Source organism: Citrus sinensis, chromosome 4 (assembly GCF_022201045.2).
Source record: "Citrus sinensis cultivar Valencia sweet orange chromosome 4, DVS_A1.0, whole genome shotgun sequence".
Taxonomy (NCBI): domain Eukaryota; kingdom Viridiplantae; phylum Streptophyta; class Magnoliopsida; order Sapindales; family Rutaceae; genus Citrus; species Citrus sinensis.
This window is the reverse complement of record NC_068559.1, coordinates 28572511-28593096: the sequence shown is the minus strand read 5'-3', so window position 1 is coordinate 28593096 and position 20586 is coordinate 28572511. Positions and strand designations below refer to the sequence as shown.

At 33.7% G+C, this 20586-nt stretch overlaps 1 protein-coding gene and 1 non-coding gene across 8 annotated transcripts; one reads left to right on the top strand and one right to left on the bottom strand.

Moving 5' to 3' along the window:
- Positions 1-11368: 11368 nt before the first annotated feature.
- LOC102630063 (putative pentatricopeptide repeat-containing protein At5g13230, mitochondrial) lies at positions 11369-17864 on the bottom strand. 7 transcript variants are annotated; one of them, XM_015531767.3, is made up of 4 exons: positions 14747-17864; positions 14208-14348; positions 13378-13411; positions 11369-11706 (listed from the first exon to the last, which is right to left on the bottom strand). In XM_015531767.3, the coding sequence occupies exon 1, from the start codon at positions 17323-17325 to the stop codon at positions 14827-14829; it is 2499 nt and encodes an 832-aa protein (XP_015387253.1). In that variant the 5' UTR covers positions 17326-17864; the 3' UTR covers positions 11369-11706; positions 13378-13411; positions 14208-14348; positions 14747-14826. The 7 variants fall into 7 exon arrangements, with proteins under 7 accessions (XP_015387253.1, XP_024956894.1, XP_024956893.1 ...); XM_025101126.2 differs by having other exon boundaries at positions 12295-14348; XM_025101125.2 differs by having other exon boundaries at positions 12306-14348.
- LOC112499117 (small nucleolar RNA SNORD36) lies at positions 17706-17790 on the top strand. Its single transcript, XR_003066640.1, has one exon. It is a non-coding gene; the product is annotated as a small nucleolar RNA SNORD36 (small nucleolar RNA).
- Positions 17865-20586: the final 2722 nt, after the last annotated feature.

The window sequence follows — 20586 nt, the reverse complement described above, 5'->3', positions numbered from 1 at the left end:
AATTAATTATACTAGCTAGCTAGTGTGTGAATATGTATGTATATAGTTATATCAATATTTGTTAATTCGAAATGTTAAATTAATGTATGGTTCAAACCAAATTAAATGAGACAAGGGAGTTGTGGGGGATTAAGAAGAATTTAATGACCTGGCAAAATGAGATTACCTGTCAATAATAAGATAAGATATTAACATTAGAAGCACATTAGCGTTTGTTATGTTATTGATAGGGTAATTATAAACAAATAAATGGGGAGGGGGGAGTACTTTGGCATGCATGATGGTGTTTCCCCACGACCCGAGAATCGAAACACAGCGACGTGGGCTTGTAGGACATTCGTTTGCTAAAGCATGTGCCCCCCACCCTCCCTGCATTAACTTTGTGTACTATATAAAATACATGACTTCTGATTTGTCAAAATTAATATCAAATTCTCTCTCTATGAGTCTCTTTCCAATGCGTTTTGTCAGTTAAAAATTAACTTGAATGAGAGGTAATATTTTAAACTTGAACAACAACAACGGCCAATGCTAGCTGCTGTTGTCTAGCTAGTTGCTTTGCTGCTGCTGCCTGATCTCTGCCCTGAAAGGCTGCTCGCATTCTTTTTCCAGCCCATCAAACGTGGTCACTGCTCTCTCTCTCTCTCGATTCAGAGATGGGTCAATCAATATAAACGACATTGATTTAGTCTCCTTTCTTATTCTAAGCATTTAAATTCTCAATGTTATGCACATATGAAATTGATAAATAAGAGGATTCGATCAGGGCGTCTAAACTATATACGGCATTATTTGTTACATCAATCTCACTTTAGTTTTCCTGTTAAAAAAAATCTCTTAATTTATTGTTTTAATGTTTTCCAATTGTCGATCTCTAAATTTTCCTTCTCACTCTCTAATTTATGATCTATTATGTACATTATCTTAGAACTTAGATATAACAAATCGAAGGTTTTCAACATAGAGTGGAGGATACTGTGATATAAAAATATGAGTAGCCTGAAAAATCTCTAATGCTAGCTTTATTTTCTTCTGTGGCTGATGGAATGTTGCAACTTCTATTTAATGAACAGAAAAAATCCTGTTGCCAAATAAAGAAATTGAGGAGCGTGTAATATGCTTCGAAATAAAGCAGTAGTAAGAGATGGGAAGCGTGGCCTCTGGTGACAGTGCATGGGCATGGAATGACTTAAGCTTGGAATAAAAGCATGAAAGCAAGGGCATTGATGGAGATATGTTTCTACCAAAAATTCAACCTCAAGATTCTACCAAGTGGGCACCTCACAATTCTTTCTCTCAAATCAAACATACGCGCCCCCACCCATGATGCAATAATAGCCCATCTTTCCAAAAATATGAAGTTCCTACAGTAAAATGCTTTAATTATCTATCTTAAAAATTCAAGAATAACGGCCAAAAATAATCAATATGATAGGCCATTTTTTTTTTTAATATCTCTTTTAACACTTTAGTTTGAAATTTTGAAATGTAAGAGAAATATGTTTACTCACTGGTGTAAGAAGTACTACAACATCTCCAAAACTCTTGAGACGTGGCACAAATCTATAGACCCTCTGATGATCATTGCTTGTTGCTATTTATTCATGTAATTTATAATATAATTACAGTTTTTACAATAAAGTTGCAGTATTTTTATTAATCATAAAGATAATGTGGTCCAAATTTTGGTTATAAGCTTGTTTTATAGATAACATGGTTAGAATTTTGTTATGAGCTACCGATTAATGATTAAAAAACCAATGTGATTTACAAATAAACTACGGAAGGAAGTTTGAGTATTTGCGTGTATAGGCCCTCTTACAGATTTGAGTCTCCCATACACACAAAACCTCTATGTATTGAATTCTTGCCATATATACTTCTCAACCAATCGTATATAGTGAAAATATAATAGTTTTATAGTCCAACTTGCTGCAAACTTAAGCCGACCTGAGTGAGATGCAGAGCGTTAATAGGTGGAGGAAAAAAAATTAATTTGGCCTAATAATTTTGAGGTAGGGTCTTCTCTTAATCTAAATTCTCTTAAATTTTGTTTCTTTTAGTGATAATATACGTATTACTTAAATTTTTTATTTATATTTATTAACTATCAATCACCAATGAAAAATTTTAGATCACGAGGGTGACTTTAATTACCTAACAACGAGTTGAAATGCCATAAGTAGGTGGAGGTCCTAAAGGATTTATTAATGAGTGATGATATTTGACCTCATATTTTATATCACTAGGGTCCACTTCTCAATTAACCCCATTGAAAATTTTTAAATAATCTTATATCTTAGTATAACTTATCTCCTTATTATATATTTTTTTTCCTTTTCCAAATACCCAACAAATAAAACTTTAAAAATCTACTTAAAAAATAAAATGAAAAACTCCAATAATCTGTAATATATCTCCCTTCTCTTATTAAGGGTTTATCATCACCAATTCTAGCCGTTCTATTTTTTTTTTTTTTTGGAACCCCTTTTTACCATCACAGCCTTGGTTTCCATCTCATGCCTCATCGTTTGGAAAAGCAATTGCCAAAATCTATGGATTGAAGAAACCATTCCCTCTTGAATGTGAGCGGACTCCATTTCAATTGTTTTTGCTGTAAACACTAGCTGCATCTCTATCATCTTCTTCCACGTGGTGCCGTGTGGTTTTTAAAAGCTTGGAATTTATGGATTGAGGCATATTTGAATTGTAAAGGGTTTGTTTGTTCTTTTTACTTAATAAATAAAATTATTTCAACTTCAAGTTGCTCTCTATTTCAACTGTTTTTTGTTTAAACTGAATGAATGTAAACTTGGAATTTCACCAATGTGCTGCTATTGTACTAATAGTATGGTTCTAAAATGCTGGAGAACCCAATAATGTCCCTTCTTGGGAATTTTTGTTTTGAACTCTCAGTTATATATATATATATCCAAATAATGTCCCTTCTTGGGAATTTTTGTTTTGAACTCTCAATTATATATATATTTATATATTTTCGGCTCAGTGCTCATTTAATGTAATTGAATCATTTTGATAATTGCAATTTTCTTTTGAAAAAATGAAACGTAATGGAAACAAATTATAGGTAGAATCAAATTACAGAGACGAGCCTAAAGTTATTTTTATAAGATATTAATTTAACTATCATGTGACTTCTTAAAAGTTATATATCCTTTGAATAGTTTTTTACAAGGGGAATATGAGTATTGGTATAAAATTGATGAGATAAAATAAAGAGGTCAAACTCTTTATTATCTCCTCATGTAAATAAAAGCAAAGGTAGCAGCAACATACAACCGAGTAATATCCGAACTGCCCTTTAGAAAGGAAGAGACAATATGAGAGCACGTATTGGTGTATACGTAATAATCATGCATGGAAATGGAATCCTCTCATGTCTTTTGAAAGAGATGGAACGAAAGAGAGGAGAGAGAGGGAGAGAGAATTTCATGTATCAGAGTCCACGAAGCTTATTTAGTTTCGTACAAAAGGGGGGACCAAACAATAATAACTTTTTAATGTGCATGCTCTTCCATTAGACCATGGTGGGGTTCTTGTCCACTAAATATTTGGAGAAAAAACAAATTAATACAATGAAAGAAGATGATGAAAAAGATTATATATATAATTTCGTCATCACACCATCATCAATGCCATCATCACCACTTCTCAAATCACAATGTGCTAGAGTCCCAAAACAAAACCGATCCGGGTCTTTTATCAATATGATTTTACATAAGTTTGTTTATCTAAGTAATTAATTTTTATGTAAATATAAAAAATTAACGGGTAATTAATGAATAAGAATATAAAAATAATTGAATTTTTAATCATTAATATATAAATAAATTTTTAAAATTTAGGAGTATTCAGAGTCAGGTAGAGATGGTGGTTTAAACAAAACGCACCACCAACTGTTTACTTTCTCCATGTAATTTATTCACTTGGGAACATTGAGAAAAATAAAAGAAAGAATTATTAAGAGTATGTTTGCATGTGCATGTGGGAATAATGAGTGGCAGTGGCAGTCCATGCATGTGAATGTTGGGGATAATGTTAGTGGGGTGTTTAATTTGTTGAAACCGAGACAGAGAGAGAGAGAGAGTGCATGGCGCATGGTGGGAATTTTGTCAGGATTTTTTAACGGAGTCTCGGGTTTTGATTTGAATTGAAGTGAATGCATGTGCTCTCTTTTCATATGTACTTGATTCAGAGCTTGGTCAATAATAGTCGACAGGTCTTAGGATTCTGGCTATACAAATGGTTGAACTGAGCATAGCTTATTCAGGATACCACAAAATTTTCAGAGAAAAAGGAGCCGATTTCTACTAAAGGGAAGAAAAGAAAAAAATGTCAGAATCTTATTGGTTTGCTCTTCCTTTGCTGAAAGATTTTTTGGTCGATTTGCCCATTTAATTAGGAGAAATAAGCCTGATTTGTCTCTTCTTAATTTGGTAAATTATGATTGTGATGCTCAATTTGACATAATAGATCATATTATAGGATGATTATCCACAGAAATGCACAAGATTTCCTTTTTTTTTTTTAACTTTTCTGAATTTTATATCCCCAATTTTAAATTTAAGTTAAGCTTAGAAAGAGGACTGCTTGGACGAAGAGGGACCAGCAGATAAAGAAAATGCATTAAGCTGTGTGTACATATAGCTAGTTAGTACATATGAATTGCCTCATGTCTCCGAATAAATTATTGACCCATCATTATGAACTAAGCAAATATGACCAACAAGGAGTCCAGCCCTCTTACGTGTGCACGTATAATTCCTTTTTTTTTTTTTTTTTTTCAAAATGCTGCGAAAGGAGAATTATAAATAATGGTGAACTTACAAGCAGTGACAAAGCCCTGGCATTGATAAGTGACTGCCTTGTGTTATAAGCCATGCCATGCACTTTGTTTCATGTTTAATCATTTCATGTAGCTTCAAAAGTGAGAAAATAGACACAGCCTATACGTCCCCTTATGCAAGTTAGGCCTCTTCATGTCATCGTCATCATAGCAAGCTTAAGGAAATCGCATCCTCTTGAAAACGTAGAAATTTGTCTCTTATTGGCAACTTAGCTTTTAAAATTGGCAAATATATGCTTTCATATATATATATATATTAGTAGGACTACAGATTGATCCCGCAAAAGAGATTTCGGATTTATTACCGCAACAAAAATATAAGAAATTCTCAAATCTATACAATTATAACATGGCTTAGGAGTCAGCTTTAATTCGAAAATGTGTTTCTAATTAACACCAGACTTGACCCCGCACATCTATAGATATTTATAAAAGACATGATTATTGTTGTTCTCCAAAATAAGAAAGAGTGTTTTACAATCCGGAAAATGGCGTACGAGAGGTGACCTAATATTTCAACACAGTAAAAAGCACAAATTCTCAGGGCACGTTTTCAAACTTCAATGCTATGTGATCGTGTGACAAAGGGAGGGAGTAAAATGTTGCTCTCGATTTCTTTAATTTTCCTCGCCACAAACTCATTTCACACAATCAAAAAAATAAATCATGCTTTGTTTTGTGTTGCAATCTTGTGATGGAGACATGTCTTTGAGAGAAATAAAGGTCGATTGATCCGATTATGCTGTGTCTACTACTTTAATGGTGGATAATAAAATTGTGGGAAATGAAGAGAGATGCCTTTTTAGTGAGTATAGTTGGATCGTTTTGGCATGGCCTTTAACATAGTGGGAATATGTGGGGTGATCATTCCAAAGTGAAAAGGGAGCCAACTTTCCATAAATCCAAGCCATCTTTTTTTTTTTTTTTTTTAATTATCGCTTTGCATTGCATTTGCATGTCCCCCTTCCAAAGCAAGCAAAGCCTCTCACGTCTGCAGAATATTCTCTTATTTCAACATCAACATCAATTGGTTTTGTGCACCCTCGTTTTTTTTTTCTTTTTTTTTTTTTTATAAATGGGCACCGATATTTCCCAACTTTTCAAAGCCAATATGACACTTTTATCCTTAATTGTTTGAACCAGAACCTCTTGCTCTTAGTAAGCGTTTGATTTAGTAAAGATATGTAAATTCGGACATCTCAGTTGTATTGTAATAGAATTCATCTAAGTTAGTTTTAATAAATATCTAATTATCAATAGGCTTGTGACTTAAATATATCAGTATTCTAAAAAAATAGATATAGGATCATTTTATAAGTTTTACTGTGACTCTGTGAGTGTAGAAAGTTTAATGAGTATAGTTTATAATTTTACATTTAGTACGGGTAAATCTACCTCACATTTATGAAATGTTTACACAAGAAATATTAGACTCCTCTATAACAACACAAACATATTTCATATTTTTGCCCTGTAAAATATGAAGAAAATATTGTTTCAGAACCCAACAATGACCTGATCAGTGGGAAGAGAATAACCTCAATCTTTGTAAAGTTATTTCATAATTAAACTAAAGAGTTATAGTTGTGAAAACAATAAAAGACCCCCGGATCCCGAATATCATACACCAATTAATATTACCGTGAAACTATACAGTTCAACCAAAAGTCTTAGGGTAAAATTGAAAATGTTGTAACTTCTAAAATAATTATTGTTATTTGTGCTGTAAAAATAATTAACTGTAAAAAAAATCGGTTAAGTGTTTGGTAAATTTTATTTTCAAAAGTACTATGAGTTTTAAAAGCAGTTATGGATGCTTGGTAAGTTTTATTATTAAATTACTGAGAGAAATCAAATGACTAAAATGTAAATAATGTATAATAAAATTTATTTGTACATATAAAAACATGTACATATAATATTTTTAATTGTGTATTATAATTTATAATATATTGATTTTATTTATTTTTATTTTTTATCTTAAAACAATTGATAATTAAATTTATAATATAGTGAAAAAATTTAATAATAATTCGACAAAAAAATTGATATTAATAAATTGATATTGATGAATTATAATAAAATTTTATTAAAATAATGATTTTATTTCCAATTTTAATAAGGATAATTTTAGGTTTAGGTAATAATTTTAAGGATATTTAGGATAAAATTGATTTTTAAAATCAGAATCTAAAAGATACTCATTCCCTTCTTTTCAAAAGTAATTTTAATTTTTTTCCTCAAACACTAAAATTAACTTTAAAATTTTTAAAATCACTACTAAGCCCCTAAAAAGCAATCCTAAATTAGCTCTTAATTCAATGAAGAGAGATGTGCTAAACATTCTCAAGATTGAAAAGGCTGCCATTTGGCACGAGGATAAAGAATCTTACAAAAACGATTGATTAATAAGTTCTTTTTTTTTGTGTTTTATATGTGAGTTATCACTCTCTGATAAAACATGTATAGAATATACATGGCATCAGGCTGAAACAGTCCAGTTGACAGAGTTGATTGTTCGTTCATCTATGAGAATTCAGGCACGCTTTGCTTAATTGATTCGATCAAGGCACATACATCACATGCATAGGAATTTACGAACGCACTCACTATAATTTATAAAGTAATTGAACTGAAACAAACAAACAAACAAGGCATTGCCTGCATTAATTCTTTTGCATGTCACAAAACCCTAAATATTCCACTCTTTTGAATTGAATCCTTTTCTTTTTCTTCTTCACTGCTTCCCACTCACCGTCATCACAAATACCTCATAATTTCTGATTCTTATCTTTTGCTTGACATGAGATATTAATATATTATATGCCCTCTTTCTTTTTCTTGGCCGGCTGGTTTCTGATTTTCTTTCTTTACAAACCTACCACTTTCCTGCTTTTGATCATTATTTTCATCCATTTGTTATTATTAGTTTTACTACCAAAAGGGTACTCGTAATTACACTCAAATTGACTTGGATCATCACCCTTTACGTTTTCTTTTTCTCCCTTTTCCACTGCTTCTCTCTCTCCCCCCCCCCCCCCCCATACATTTTCTTATTATTATTATTACTATTATTATTTTGGGTTCCTTTCTTGGTCAAGCTCACACGTATTCTAATTGGATAGCCTTTTTTTTTTTTTTTTTAATGAGAGCCGTTCAGGTCCCTTGTCTCTAATTATATCCGTTTAAATCTGTACAAATCTTTTCGTTTGTCAGATTAACCAATCGTTTATACATATAAAATTCATATGCAAATGATCATAAAATTTCATATCTTTGAATTTTCAGCATAATCCCACCAATCAATTGTACCAAAATCTACCGCTTATCAGATCAGTTTCCAAATATTTCAGCTCAGGATCCTGCCACCAATCATCCAGTTTGCATTATTGTTTTTACTTTACGACTTAAGTTTCACATGAACTTTATTTGAAAAAAATAAAATATTTACATTTTTGCATCCAAACACATATTAATTCACATAATAAATGGAAAAAAAGGAAAAATTTAATATCCCAGATTTGGGTGGGATTAGACTTTATTTATGTCAAGTGGCCTTGCAAGGCAACCAAACATTTTGTCTTTCCTTTCTTCTCACTCATACTTGATGACAATTTTCATGGCTGCTTTCTGAATACAAGGAATGATATGATAATCAATGAGCCATAATGTAAATGATAAAAGCAAACCCTAACTTTTAATGGGTAAAATTAAACAAAATCAATATATTTATTTATTTTGAGTGGCAAACAAAACATAAATTGAGGAAGATGTCATGATGTTGCATTATATATAATCAAAAAATTTAAGAATACATACAGCACCAGAATAGTCACGAGTACAGAATATTATTATAATTTTTTTTATATGATTCCAATGAGTTGTTTTGCTTTAAAAGTGAAGGCAAGCCATAGTGGACATATGCGTTCTACATAAATAACTAAATTTAAAAAACTAATTGCCTAGACCAAAAATGTTAACTTAAAAAAAATATATTCAGAGTAATCTCATCAATCTATTAATTCTCATCGCATATCTGGAACTTCTGTGAGCTAGCATTGATGTCTACTAATCCTTCCACTAGCTAATTGGCTTGCATGTTATACCAAACCCTCCTCAAATTTGCCAACTAATTAATTTGTCCACATTGAACAAAGATCTCAAGAATGTCTTTACTTTAATTTCTTTGCCCTATACCATCAATGCCCCTGGGGTTTCTAATTTTTTTTTTAAGGCAACAAGTTATTTAAATTAAAAAATTTGCACACCCACAAAAGTTGTTCCTAATAATAATAATAATAATAATAAACACATAAGACAAATTAAACAGCAATAAATGATGAATCCCAGCAGCTTAGCTCAATCGAGTTGGCACTAAACCCTAACCCTAAACCCTAACGAAAAGCAGTTATAACCTCGTATCAAGTGCTACATATATCTCCGCACGTTTCCATAGCTCAATTGTGTGTGTATAGATATGTATTATTATACCTTTCATGCATATCACCGTGCATATTCACAGTTGTCATCAAATTCTTGATTGCCTATATAATCTAAGCATGATTTAGACCAATTATAATATTAAAAAGTGTCAAAGACGTACAAAATAATACATACATAACACAGAATTATATAGGAAAAACCGACACCGTATTGATGTTTGTGCCACACCTTTAAGAAAATTTATCCGCTGTATCGAAGGCGTGGACACTGATTACCGAGCTCACAAGAACAATGATGACGATCGCTATTGCGCTTGCGCATGATATTATATATCGCAAAAGGTTATTATATGGTAGTTGATGGTTCAAGAGAAACAATCGTACGCCCTCGTAATTCGCATGCTTTTTGTTAATTTCATTTTATTTTGCATGGACGTGCGTGGGGTTCGTTCGTTTTTTTTTCCGTGGGGCCCGACCCCCTGGCTGCGCGTGCGAAGCCCAAGTTCATGGGGGGGCTCTCCTGTGGGCTCCGCACTACCCCCACAACTCCTTTAATCAACACGTATTTGATAATTTTTAATTACCATCATCATTGCCATCTTTTACTAATCCACATTATTTTTTAGTACAATTTTCAAAGGCTATTGTAATTACAAAGCCCTTTTAGTGTTATTATAATACCTGTAATTAATTAATTCTTTAATTCTTCGAGTTGAGCGTTTGTTAAACTTAAAGAGGAGGTTAAACATTCTGGTCAAAATTAAATTTGTTTCTCTCTTCCGTTGTCTTTATTTCTTTAAAGGGTCCCATTAGTTCATGGAAACTAAAATTCATTTGACGAATTTATCTAATCTAATTTTCTAAGAGCATGGAGCTGAAGGCATTTGTCATGGTTGAGTCACGTCGACGTTTGATTGATCATAATAAAAAGGTGAAAACGGAAACGATGAAACGTGAATCTTGCCAAGATGCCAATTGCTCGGCACTTTTATATATGCGATACCATCATCAAAGCCATCGCTTGTTGAATGATATGGGTCCATAAAATATGGTCGATTGGCCAAAGGAAATTCTCATATGGTGTAAATTGACATTCCTGGGAACTCATTTTAGGGTAATAAAATGATCGGTGAAGCTATATTCATGTCTTTTTCTGGACAGATGAGATTATTGGGTGGTACTGATGATAAAACAATCATGATAAACAAAGATTGAAGCCCATATCCAATCTGGAGTTGTTCGTGTTTTGCAGCTAAAGAAAACCTTCAGTTAACATAAACCAGAAGGCTTTAATCGTCAGACAAGGCAAGATAATGAAACTTTATAAATGCATGGCAGTTATAAGCTGTGGTTGCTCCAGGCTCACAGTCTATGAGTGTGAAAGTGTAAATGGAAGTCAAAAGGAAAAGCAAACTTGAATAACTAATCACATATGGGGTACAAACAGATTAAAGTGAATGGGCCAAGAGCTTGTCGACTGAAAAGTATAATATTTTTTTTTTTTGAAAAGAGACTGAAAAGTAATTTAGTTGTACAGCAATGCATTAATCACTTTTTGGCAATTGAAATCTGACTTGGCAGTCGGTTCAATAGAAATTAGAAGTTAGGCAAGAATTCAACTTCTATATTACATGTTTCATTCACCGTGCTATTAACATATAAATTAAGACCCACCAATTTGCTATTTACACCAAAACTTTGAGTTCAGATTCGGAACGTGAGCATATTGTTCTGCACGTGACTGATTGAGGAGGATTTTTCATCTTTATTAACCAGTTGGATACTTTGTTGTCAGCTTAGCTTAGGCTAGATAAATTATACTCATAGTTTCAGCCTTAACCAATCATATCTCGTCATTTATAAAAGTGATATATTGGCAGCTTAGCTTAGCTTAGCGAAATTATATCCATGATTTCAGCCTTAACCAATCATGTTTCGTCATTTATAGCCGAATGGCTCAACAAGGGATTAGTTATCATGCATGTTTACAGCCTTGATTCATTATTCACGTCTCTTTCAGTACCTGCATTGAAGTTGTTTTAAGGAAGTCTTGATGATGTACATTTGAAGTCTAATTTAATAAATTTTGTGGGATAGGCAAAGCTAAAATTACAAGATTTTGATGAATTTCTATGTACAAGTTCAGAGAATGCTCACAACTTTGGATCTAAAATAATAGTTTACAAAATTACAATAATAAAAGCATCATGATCAATCAATCATTGAGATGCTCAAAAGCATACTTTAGCCCACTTCTGCAATTCTCCAAGTTGTCTTATCCACGCAATGCGTGTGGCTACCAAGATGCAGTGAGCTCCAATTTCATCTTCAATTTGAAAACCATATATGTTGGTGTATTGAATATACGGAAGCTGAGCCGGTGGCAATATAGTTAACCTGAAATAATAGAATCAGTGAAATTAGTTTAAGAAAAGTGTACTGAAAAAATGCCAACGTGCAATTGCACAACAAAGAAAATAAATTGATGAGTGTGATGAAATTTTCATAAGGGTAAAATCTGACAACATCCTGATATAAAAGAATTTCCATGAGATTTACACTCACAAAGTTTGGCCTTTGCTCATTTCAAAAGCAAGCACAAGTCATAATCAACAATTTTCTAACAAGGATAGTTTCCTACTTCTAGGATTCAGGCAAATGGCCTAAGCTACAACTGTCATTCCAGAGAATTCCATGTCTCAATCGAAGTGAATCATCGAGGCTTTCATTGTAGAGCCCCAGTGGGAAAGATTAAATAGGGGAAAAACAGTAAGGTGACAGCAGCAATAATGGAGCAACAAGGCACCATTTAGTTGGTTAGTCCATTCTTTTCTTAGCTCAATCTTGCTAATGTACCAGCATCTTACCCTCAATGAGTCCCTTTGAATTAAACATCAAAATCTATGCAGCAAAAAAGAGAGTGGATACATTGCCATGCATAATCCGAAGTAAAATATAAGCAGCAGCAAAATTAACGGGACCAACATTAGTAACACCTGTGGTAGGAAGCAATTGTTCATACTGGAAATCAACAGTTGTGTGCGGGCAAATTCCAAGGCAGCAGCATGAAAGATAAAAAACCTCCAATCCAAGCCCTATAACCAACAGAGGAACTAGGAGGAAAAAGGAAGCACTTCCCTTAGGCAAGGTCATTTCTAGAAAGGGATATTTCATGGGTAATCCAAACAATTTTGACTTTGCACCATCCACTACCACCTAAAATACTATCATGTTATGAGAAGCAATCTCCAAGTCCAAACATTAGTGATATGGCTTTCTGAATAATCAATATACTGAATTTTCTGAGTGATGTCAGCCTGACATCACAGGCACAAGAAAGTATGAAATTACTATGGTTCGAAGCTATAAAAGTTTTGCCATGTATCATAAATATTATCATTGCACCATAGATGCAAATACCAATATGAAAAAAAAATAGTAAACTAAACACGATCCCACTTTACAAAGGACTTGATAACGTTAAGTTAGTGCGTGAACATCCTAACAGTGACAATGACGGCGCATGCCAAAAAATTCGTGAAATAGAATGTTGGTCAGAACTAAAAGTCTAAAATGATAATCTCCAAAGATAAACCCACGATTAAAAGATTGTTCAAAGAACAGCATCATCATGTAAAATTGCTATATGTCACTTGTTATGCTGGTCATGATAGACTTTAGGTAGATATTTCATGAATGCCAAGTAAATATCAAAATACTATAGAAATAAGGAGCAAATGCAAAAAATGGAAAAAAAAATTAAAAAAGAGAAAGATTTATAGCAGAAATAGGGATGGAAGTAAGCAGCTACTGGCAACAAGATAGCATGTAACATGGAGACAGAGAGTTTGCAGATCAAATTCACAAGGGCATACAACACCATTTTAATATTCTTCAGCCAAAGATCATTTCAATGAAAGGACCCAAAAGGAGATAAATAAGGTAAAGATGAAAGAAGGAGGTGAACACAATCAAGAAATGGAGATGTAAAAGCCCGTGAATGCAATGAGATTAAGTAACTGTTGAGGGAAATAAGAAAATACAACTAGAAACAGATAAAGTCACTACCTTCAAGCTGACTATGATCCATGTGAGTTTGAAACTGTTTCAAAGAAATTGAATTTTCAACAACAATCACCACAGCTCAATTGATTAGCTCCCAAATAAAATGTATTCCAATGATATATATGCATGTAGGCTAGATGAAAAGACAACCTATGCTACATAAGGGTCCCAAAGCTACAACTGTGTGCAAAACCAAACAACCATAAATGATGTATAAATTAATTGTAAACCATTAGATACTAAATTAGGTCTATATGAAGTTTATGGAAAGTAAAAACCTAAGATTAGCCTTTGACAATCATAACAAATTACATGATGCAAAAATTAGTCATGAGTTACATGGCTCTGTCGGTATATCGTTTTAAAACTGTTTTGAAGCAACAAATAAAGGTATATAAAATCTGAATTTCTTGATGTAGATTATACATAGCATGAGAAGTTTCAAACAATGAAATCCAATACACGAACAAAAAAAGGAATGACTTAATAAATACTTTTTCTGCTAGAAATTATTTTAAGTATCAAGTGATTCAACAATTAGACCGTTGGAGTTATCGTATTATTTAGTTTAGGATTTATTTGTTTAACCATAAGTATTCTTTCCAGAGGAGTATGGACAGTTAATACCAACATGGCCGGAATATGAGGATCCAAATTCATACAATGTAATCTAGCAGTAACCAATTGTTTCTCCATTACAGGCCATAGTTCAGATACAAACTAATATAACACCAAAAGAAAGCTACTAACGTAAAAGTACCTTAAGAAGAACAACATTCATAAAACAAATATATAATACCAAGAATCTTGCCTTCACATTATCTGCAGTTTACCTTGCTGGGAGAGGAACAATTGCATGATTTTGCTGGATGCAAAAGCTACAAGAATGTTTGTCGATGTACCACACAATTCAACCTAGGAAGAACATTCCAACCTCCAAGATTCTGATTTCTGATCTGTGATCAACCATAAGTCTGCAAGCTCAATTAAGAAAATGTTCAAACAGGTTACCATCCAAGAATAGAGAAGCCATTAAGACAAAATCTTACAGTATGGGATACATCAAATGGTATGGGATACATCAAATGGTACAGGCATGGTCCTTTCTATATCTTTATGTCAAAAGGTTGTGGCATGTGACCTGCCTTCACGCAGTGCAAAAACATGGTTTTAAAGAAGAATAAAGTTTTATAATTAATAATTCAGATTCATACAATTACATTATCCTAAAATGGATCTCTATTCTTCTGCTTGTACTTCTACCTCTTTTATTTTTGAAGCAACTCAAAATTTATCGATCAAGATAAAGCAAACTAATAAACAATAATTTGTAAAATGCACCTAACAGATTTTTTCAGGGATTCACAATCACCTAAACAAATTGAGAACATGCTCAGAAACTTCGTCGATGATGAAAATTCTTTTCCCCCAGATATCAATAAGGCACATCAATCACCAGAAATCGCCACAAGAGCAGCATCCGTCCTGAAAGTGATGGAACCGGTGGACATCTCTGATGATAATTTCTCGCTGTACTATCTTCGATATTATCTTTATTGCAGTATGACAATCCACACATATTCGGAGATTTTTAATGATACGAATAGGGCTACTAGGGGGCATTTTAAATAGTGCAAAAGCTAGAGCTAATTTTTCACTGTGCACCCACAAGTATCGTTCCTTTTCATCTTCCCTCACATCTCGCAATACAGCACTAAGATCAGGAATATAACCTGCCTTCCTGGATTTCATGTTCAACCACTCCAACATCCCTCTAATGATGTTCATGTCTGCATGTGAGGTGTCCCCTGCTCTGAAATAATGAACCATACCCTGGTTCTCAATCCAACTTAGCCCTGGTTCCTTCTTCACTCCTTTTTTTTTCATGCTTTTTCTAACAGAAGCAGCTTTTTCCCAACTCCTTGCCATGGCATATATGTTTGAAAGTAACACATGGGTTGCCTCATCTTCGGGTTCAAAATCTAAAATGTGTTGGGCGGAAAGTCTTCCAATCTCAACATTATTATGAATTATGCAAGCACCAAGTAAGGCACGCCAGATCATGACACTTGGCTGAAACGGGATTCCCTCAATCAACTTAGCGGCCTTATCAAGATGGCCTGCTCTGCCAAGAAGTGAGACCATACTAGTGTAATGCTCTATACATGGTTCAATACCATAGTCCGCTACCATAGATTTAAAATAAGCTTCACCCTGCTCAAGGAGTCCTCCATTACTACATGCTGATAGAACGCCAACAAAAGTCAAATTGTTAGGTCTCCACCCTCTTTGCTGCATCAGGTCAAAAACCTTTAAGACCTCTGCACTTAGACCATGCATGGAGTATCCTGAGATCATAGCATTCCACGAAACTTCATTCCAGTCATTCATCATGTCAAAAACCAAACGTGCATCAGTGATGCTTCCACACTTTGCATACATATCTATCAAAGCATTAGCGACCACGACATCCATGTCATAATTTGCTTTGACAGTCAAGCAATGAACCTGCATTCCTGGCTCCAAGGCTGCTAAACTTGCACAAGCGCGAAGAACACTAGAGTACGTCACTTCAGTTGCTGGAACTTGCTCCTCAAGCATTTTTGAGAACATAATCATTGCCTTCCCCACCTCCCCTAATTGCACATAGCCAACAATCATTGTGTTCCAAGTCACGTGATTTCTCTTTGGTGATTCGGCAAATAATTCCACAGAGTTCTCCATCCTTCCACATTTAGCATAGACATCCATGAGTGCATTTGAAACAAACACATCCGAGAGAAGACCAACCCTGACCACCAGAGAATGGATTTGCTTCCCCAAATCCAAACCCTCCATAGTTGCACAAGCTTGCAGAACACTAACAAATGTAAACTGATTAGGTGCAACAAAAGCTTGTCTCATCCTACAGAACAGCTCTACTGCATCTATACTCAGGTCAGTCTGAGCATATCTGGCAATCATGAAGCTCCACGGAATCACATCCTTTTTAGGCATCTCCTCAAATATACGCCTAGCGTTGCTAATCTCCCCAGACTTAGTATACAAATCAAGCAAAGCAACAGCCACGTAAAGATCCACTTCATAACGAGTTTTTAAAGCACACCCATGAGCACTCTTAGCAACACGAATGGTGTCCAATCCAAGACAAGCTTTAAGCACAAAAGCAAAGGTAAAATTATTCGGTTTGAACCCAACAGCCCTCATTTGAGAGAAAAAATTCAATGCTTCCTCAAAACAATCATTCTCAGCATAGCAAGCAACCATTCCAGTCCAAGTAACCATGTCCTTACAAATAATCCCATCAAAAACTTTTCTAGCAAATTCGACACAACCACAAACAGAGAACGCATCGATCAGCGCCGTCCCAACAAAAGCATTACTGTCATGACCAAGCTTATATACACACGCAAAAACACAAGGGCAAAGCTCTGCCCACCCCATACTGACAAGCACTTTCAAAAAAGCAGTAAACGCAAAAGGATTAAGCTCATGACCTTCCCTATGAAGTGTAGAAAACAACCCAACAGCCTCAACAAATTGAGACGACACAGTGTAACCCTGAATTGTAGTAACAAACGATATGGTATTTCTCTCGGGCATTTCATCGAACAGTTTAGTTGCATCAGGTAACCGGTTTAACTTCACGTAAACATTAAGAAGCACGTTAGTTGCGAATAGATCTAAGCAGTTACCCTTCTTCAGGACTTGACAATGAATTGTCATTGCCGTTTGGAGGTCGTCGTTTTGGATACAGCTTTGAAGTGACGTGGCGTAGGAATGAGAATTGAACTCCGAGACTGAGAATGTTATCGGTGTGGTTGTAGAATTGCTGCATTGTTGAGTCGATAAAGCTGCTTGAGCTGATAACCCACGTAGCCATGCGTTGATTTTACTTTGACGTGTAAGTTGTTTGCATGAAAATGTTTTGTAATTGAACAATCTAATCATGTGATGAGATTATTGAGACTCGGTTTTGACTGGAGTTGAGTTGGCGCAAGCCGCCTGCGGGAGGGAGCCGAAACGCTGCGTTTAAAGTGCTATAGTAAGACGGTGCGTTTAACTGATGGGAACAGAAGAACGACGTCGTTGGATGGGGTCTTTTAGCAAGCTAGGGTTTCGGGGGGGTCGTGGTCTATAAAAAGGAGTGCTGCGGCCGCTGCACCTGCACGGCGCTTGCCTCCCCTCTTGACCTTGATGCATGGGTTACTTTGAGATTTTTATTGGTTTGTTTTGGTTTGGTTTTTCCTTTTTCCTTTTTCTTTCTTCATTTTTCCGGTTTTTTTTCTTCGGTTCCTTTCGTTTTGCAATTTGTTTTTGCTTCTTAATCTGAGCAGATGATGATACAAAAACATTATTCATAGCTGATGAAGCCGTGATGCTTCTAAAATTCGAGCTTTTTAAAACTGATGCTCCGTAATTCATTTTCTTGCCCATCTTTCTTGTCATGGACTTATCTCTTTTTGAGTTATTATTACTAAGTTCCATCGTCGAACACTTTTTAGTTTTTTCTTTTTCCTACCATATTCTAAATTTAAAAAAAAAAAAAAATTGTTGTTGTAAGCAGAGTTTGTGGATTTCCTCATTTATCATTCTAATTCGTATTTTTGAACTCTCTGATGTAATATTTTGGTAGTGAATCGAAACCAAAAAGCGTTCACAATTATCCTGAGTTTTGGCTAACATTTTGATGTGGCTGAGAAATTCTAATTTTGAAGCGCCGCCTAGCTAGGGTATAGATTCACAAGAATTTCTCCCATTTGTATAGCTCCCATCTTTGCTGAATCTGAACTGGGAAATTTTATCTTTACATAGAACTTAACGTTATAGGATATTAGGACCATTCAAGCGGATTTCATTTTGCGAATAAGGGCTACTAAAAAATCACAAAAAAAAAGTTTTCAATAAATCTAATCGTAGGATAATCTCAATTTTTGTTCAAAATTTGGGTTTGAGAAGATGAATTTGAATAAGAGCCTATTTACAGAAATGACGCAGAGGAGTAATTCAGAAAATAAATAGAATTAATTAATGAGAAGGGAAGGGATGGGTGTGATGATATGAACTGAGATGGTGCATTTAGAACATTTGGGCCGAGCTGGGCTGTTGGCCCAAGTAATTCTCACTTAACTCTGAAAACTTTCGACAACGGTACAGAGGAGTTTGCTTTAGTTTACTTCTCCAATTTAACAGTAAGCAATCTGTGAACCCTAAAATAAAAGGTAAATGAACGATCTTATGCAACCTTCGATGGTATCAAGATAAAAGCAAAGAAGGATCAAGTCGGTTTACAGAATATATTTGAAAACAATCTGCCGCCAGCATTGTTCACGTTTTGAAAAACTCAGACCCAACCTCTTCCACTTTGCAACTTAACCTAACCTACCAGAAAAGAATTAAACCTAACATCACTTAATTCACATGTCCAATTTGGACAACTATCCCCACCAACCCACCCTTTACCCTTTGTGGGGAAAGTAGTTCAATTATTTTGCTTCCCAGTTCCCACCATTGATTATTTGATTTGTTCAGTTTATTTGTTTTGGGCAGGCATGGGCATTTTGTCCACACTCACACGACTTGAAAAAGTTTTGGTTCAGTTTGGGCATATTTAAAGAAATAAATAATTCCCAGGAGTTTGGTTTGAGAAGAATAGTGTTAGACAGTAGATGTCATAAATCCTTTCATTACGTCAAATATTATGAAAATTTTGAAATTATATTACATTTTTGAAATATAAGTTATATTAAATTTCAATAAATTGCTGTATGAATTATTAAAAGATAACACTTTACTATATTAATTTTTTTAAATATAAATTTACTATATTTCCATCAATTTCATTAGTTGACTTATAAAATACTAATTTAACCTTAAGAATAAATCCTAAAATTAAAAAAAAAATGATACAAACCAATGCCATGTGAATGTACAATTAGGTCCTACTCTTTAGTGTAGAACAGCATATTGTTACCACTTAAATTTATAATGATAACTCAATGACAATATTGTCCATGTAATTGATATCTAGTATATGATCAACTGTAAATTGACAAAAACGTAGTAAATTGTTACTTTTCAATAATTCATGTAGTTGTTTTTATTATTTCACAATACTTGCCGAAATGAAAGGATTAAAATCCTAAGATTTAATTATAAATTTAGGTTTTATTCAGTGAAAATATAATTTTACCCATGTGACATTATTGTAACATCATCATTAGACTAACAGCAGTGATAAAATTGTATTAAACTGGTGTCTTTAAGAAATTAATGTAGTGAAGTGTTACCTTTAAATAATTTATATAGTGGTTTGTTATTTCAAAATATTTGATGTAGTGAAAGGATAATAGCATTAAAATTTTATCCTAAAATTTCATCTCAAATGATATGACATTCATTAAATGGATGGCAAGATAAAATTAAATGTTCTGTATCATTACTCATTCTAATATAACGTTTTATCGACTAAGATGAATTTTCAATCCACAATGGTAATATTTGACTAATATTGATACAACTACAAACTCTATTATACAAATTATTTTTATACTTGCTTATGTGACATAAGATAATTGATTGAATGAAATATTACATATTCAACAAAGAGTTTGTATAGAATAATTTGAAGGTTCAAAGAACCTTCATAATCTAGACTTATTTAATTAAAGAAAAATCAAATGGTAAATTGCACCTGTTCAATCAGCAAGCTTGAATATCAATCCTTAGTTCTTGAGAATCATCACAAATTAGACTAAGCCTGCACTTACAAAGGCACTTTGATGCTTTTTTCAGTATTTGTTTTATCTATTTGATTTTATATCATCAGATGCAATAACTACTTTTGTCTATATTTAAAATCCAATACTTGATTTAGTTAGTAATCACGTGTTTTTTGTCATCTTACTTTCAGATTTATTCGTTGAATTATTTCTGATTTTTTTTTTTTTGTGAATTATTGTATGGTTACTGATTTTTTTTTTTTTCGATATCATTACAAAGATATATCTATTACACATATTTATAATGTTTGTTGAACAGATATTGCAATGTAAGTGGCAGCACCAACTACGCATATCTAAAATAGATGAACAATAGGTGCTGAATTAAACTTTCAGTCAAAACCAAACTAATTAAATCAAACATCACATGCTTGCACTTCATATAATAAATACACTCAACTAGGGATGGCAATGGGCACCGCCCGCAGCG

What these genes read in the sequence shown, in the direction of transcription:
- LOC102630063 (XM_025101124.2), bottom strand. Translation starts at nt 17,325, where the DNA reads ATGATTAGATTGTTCAATTACAAAACATTTTCATGCAAACAACTTACA.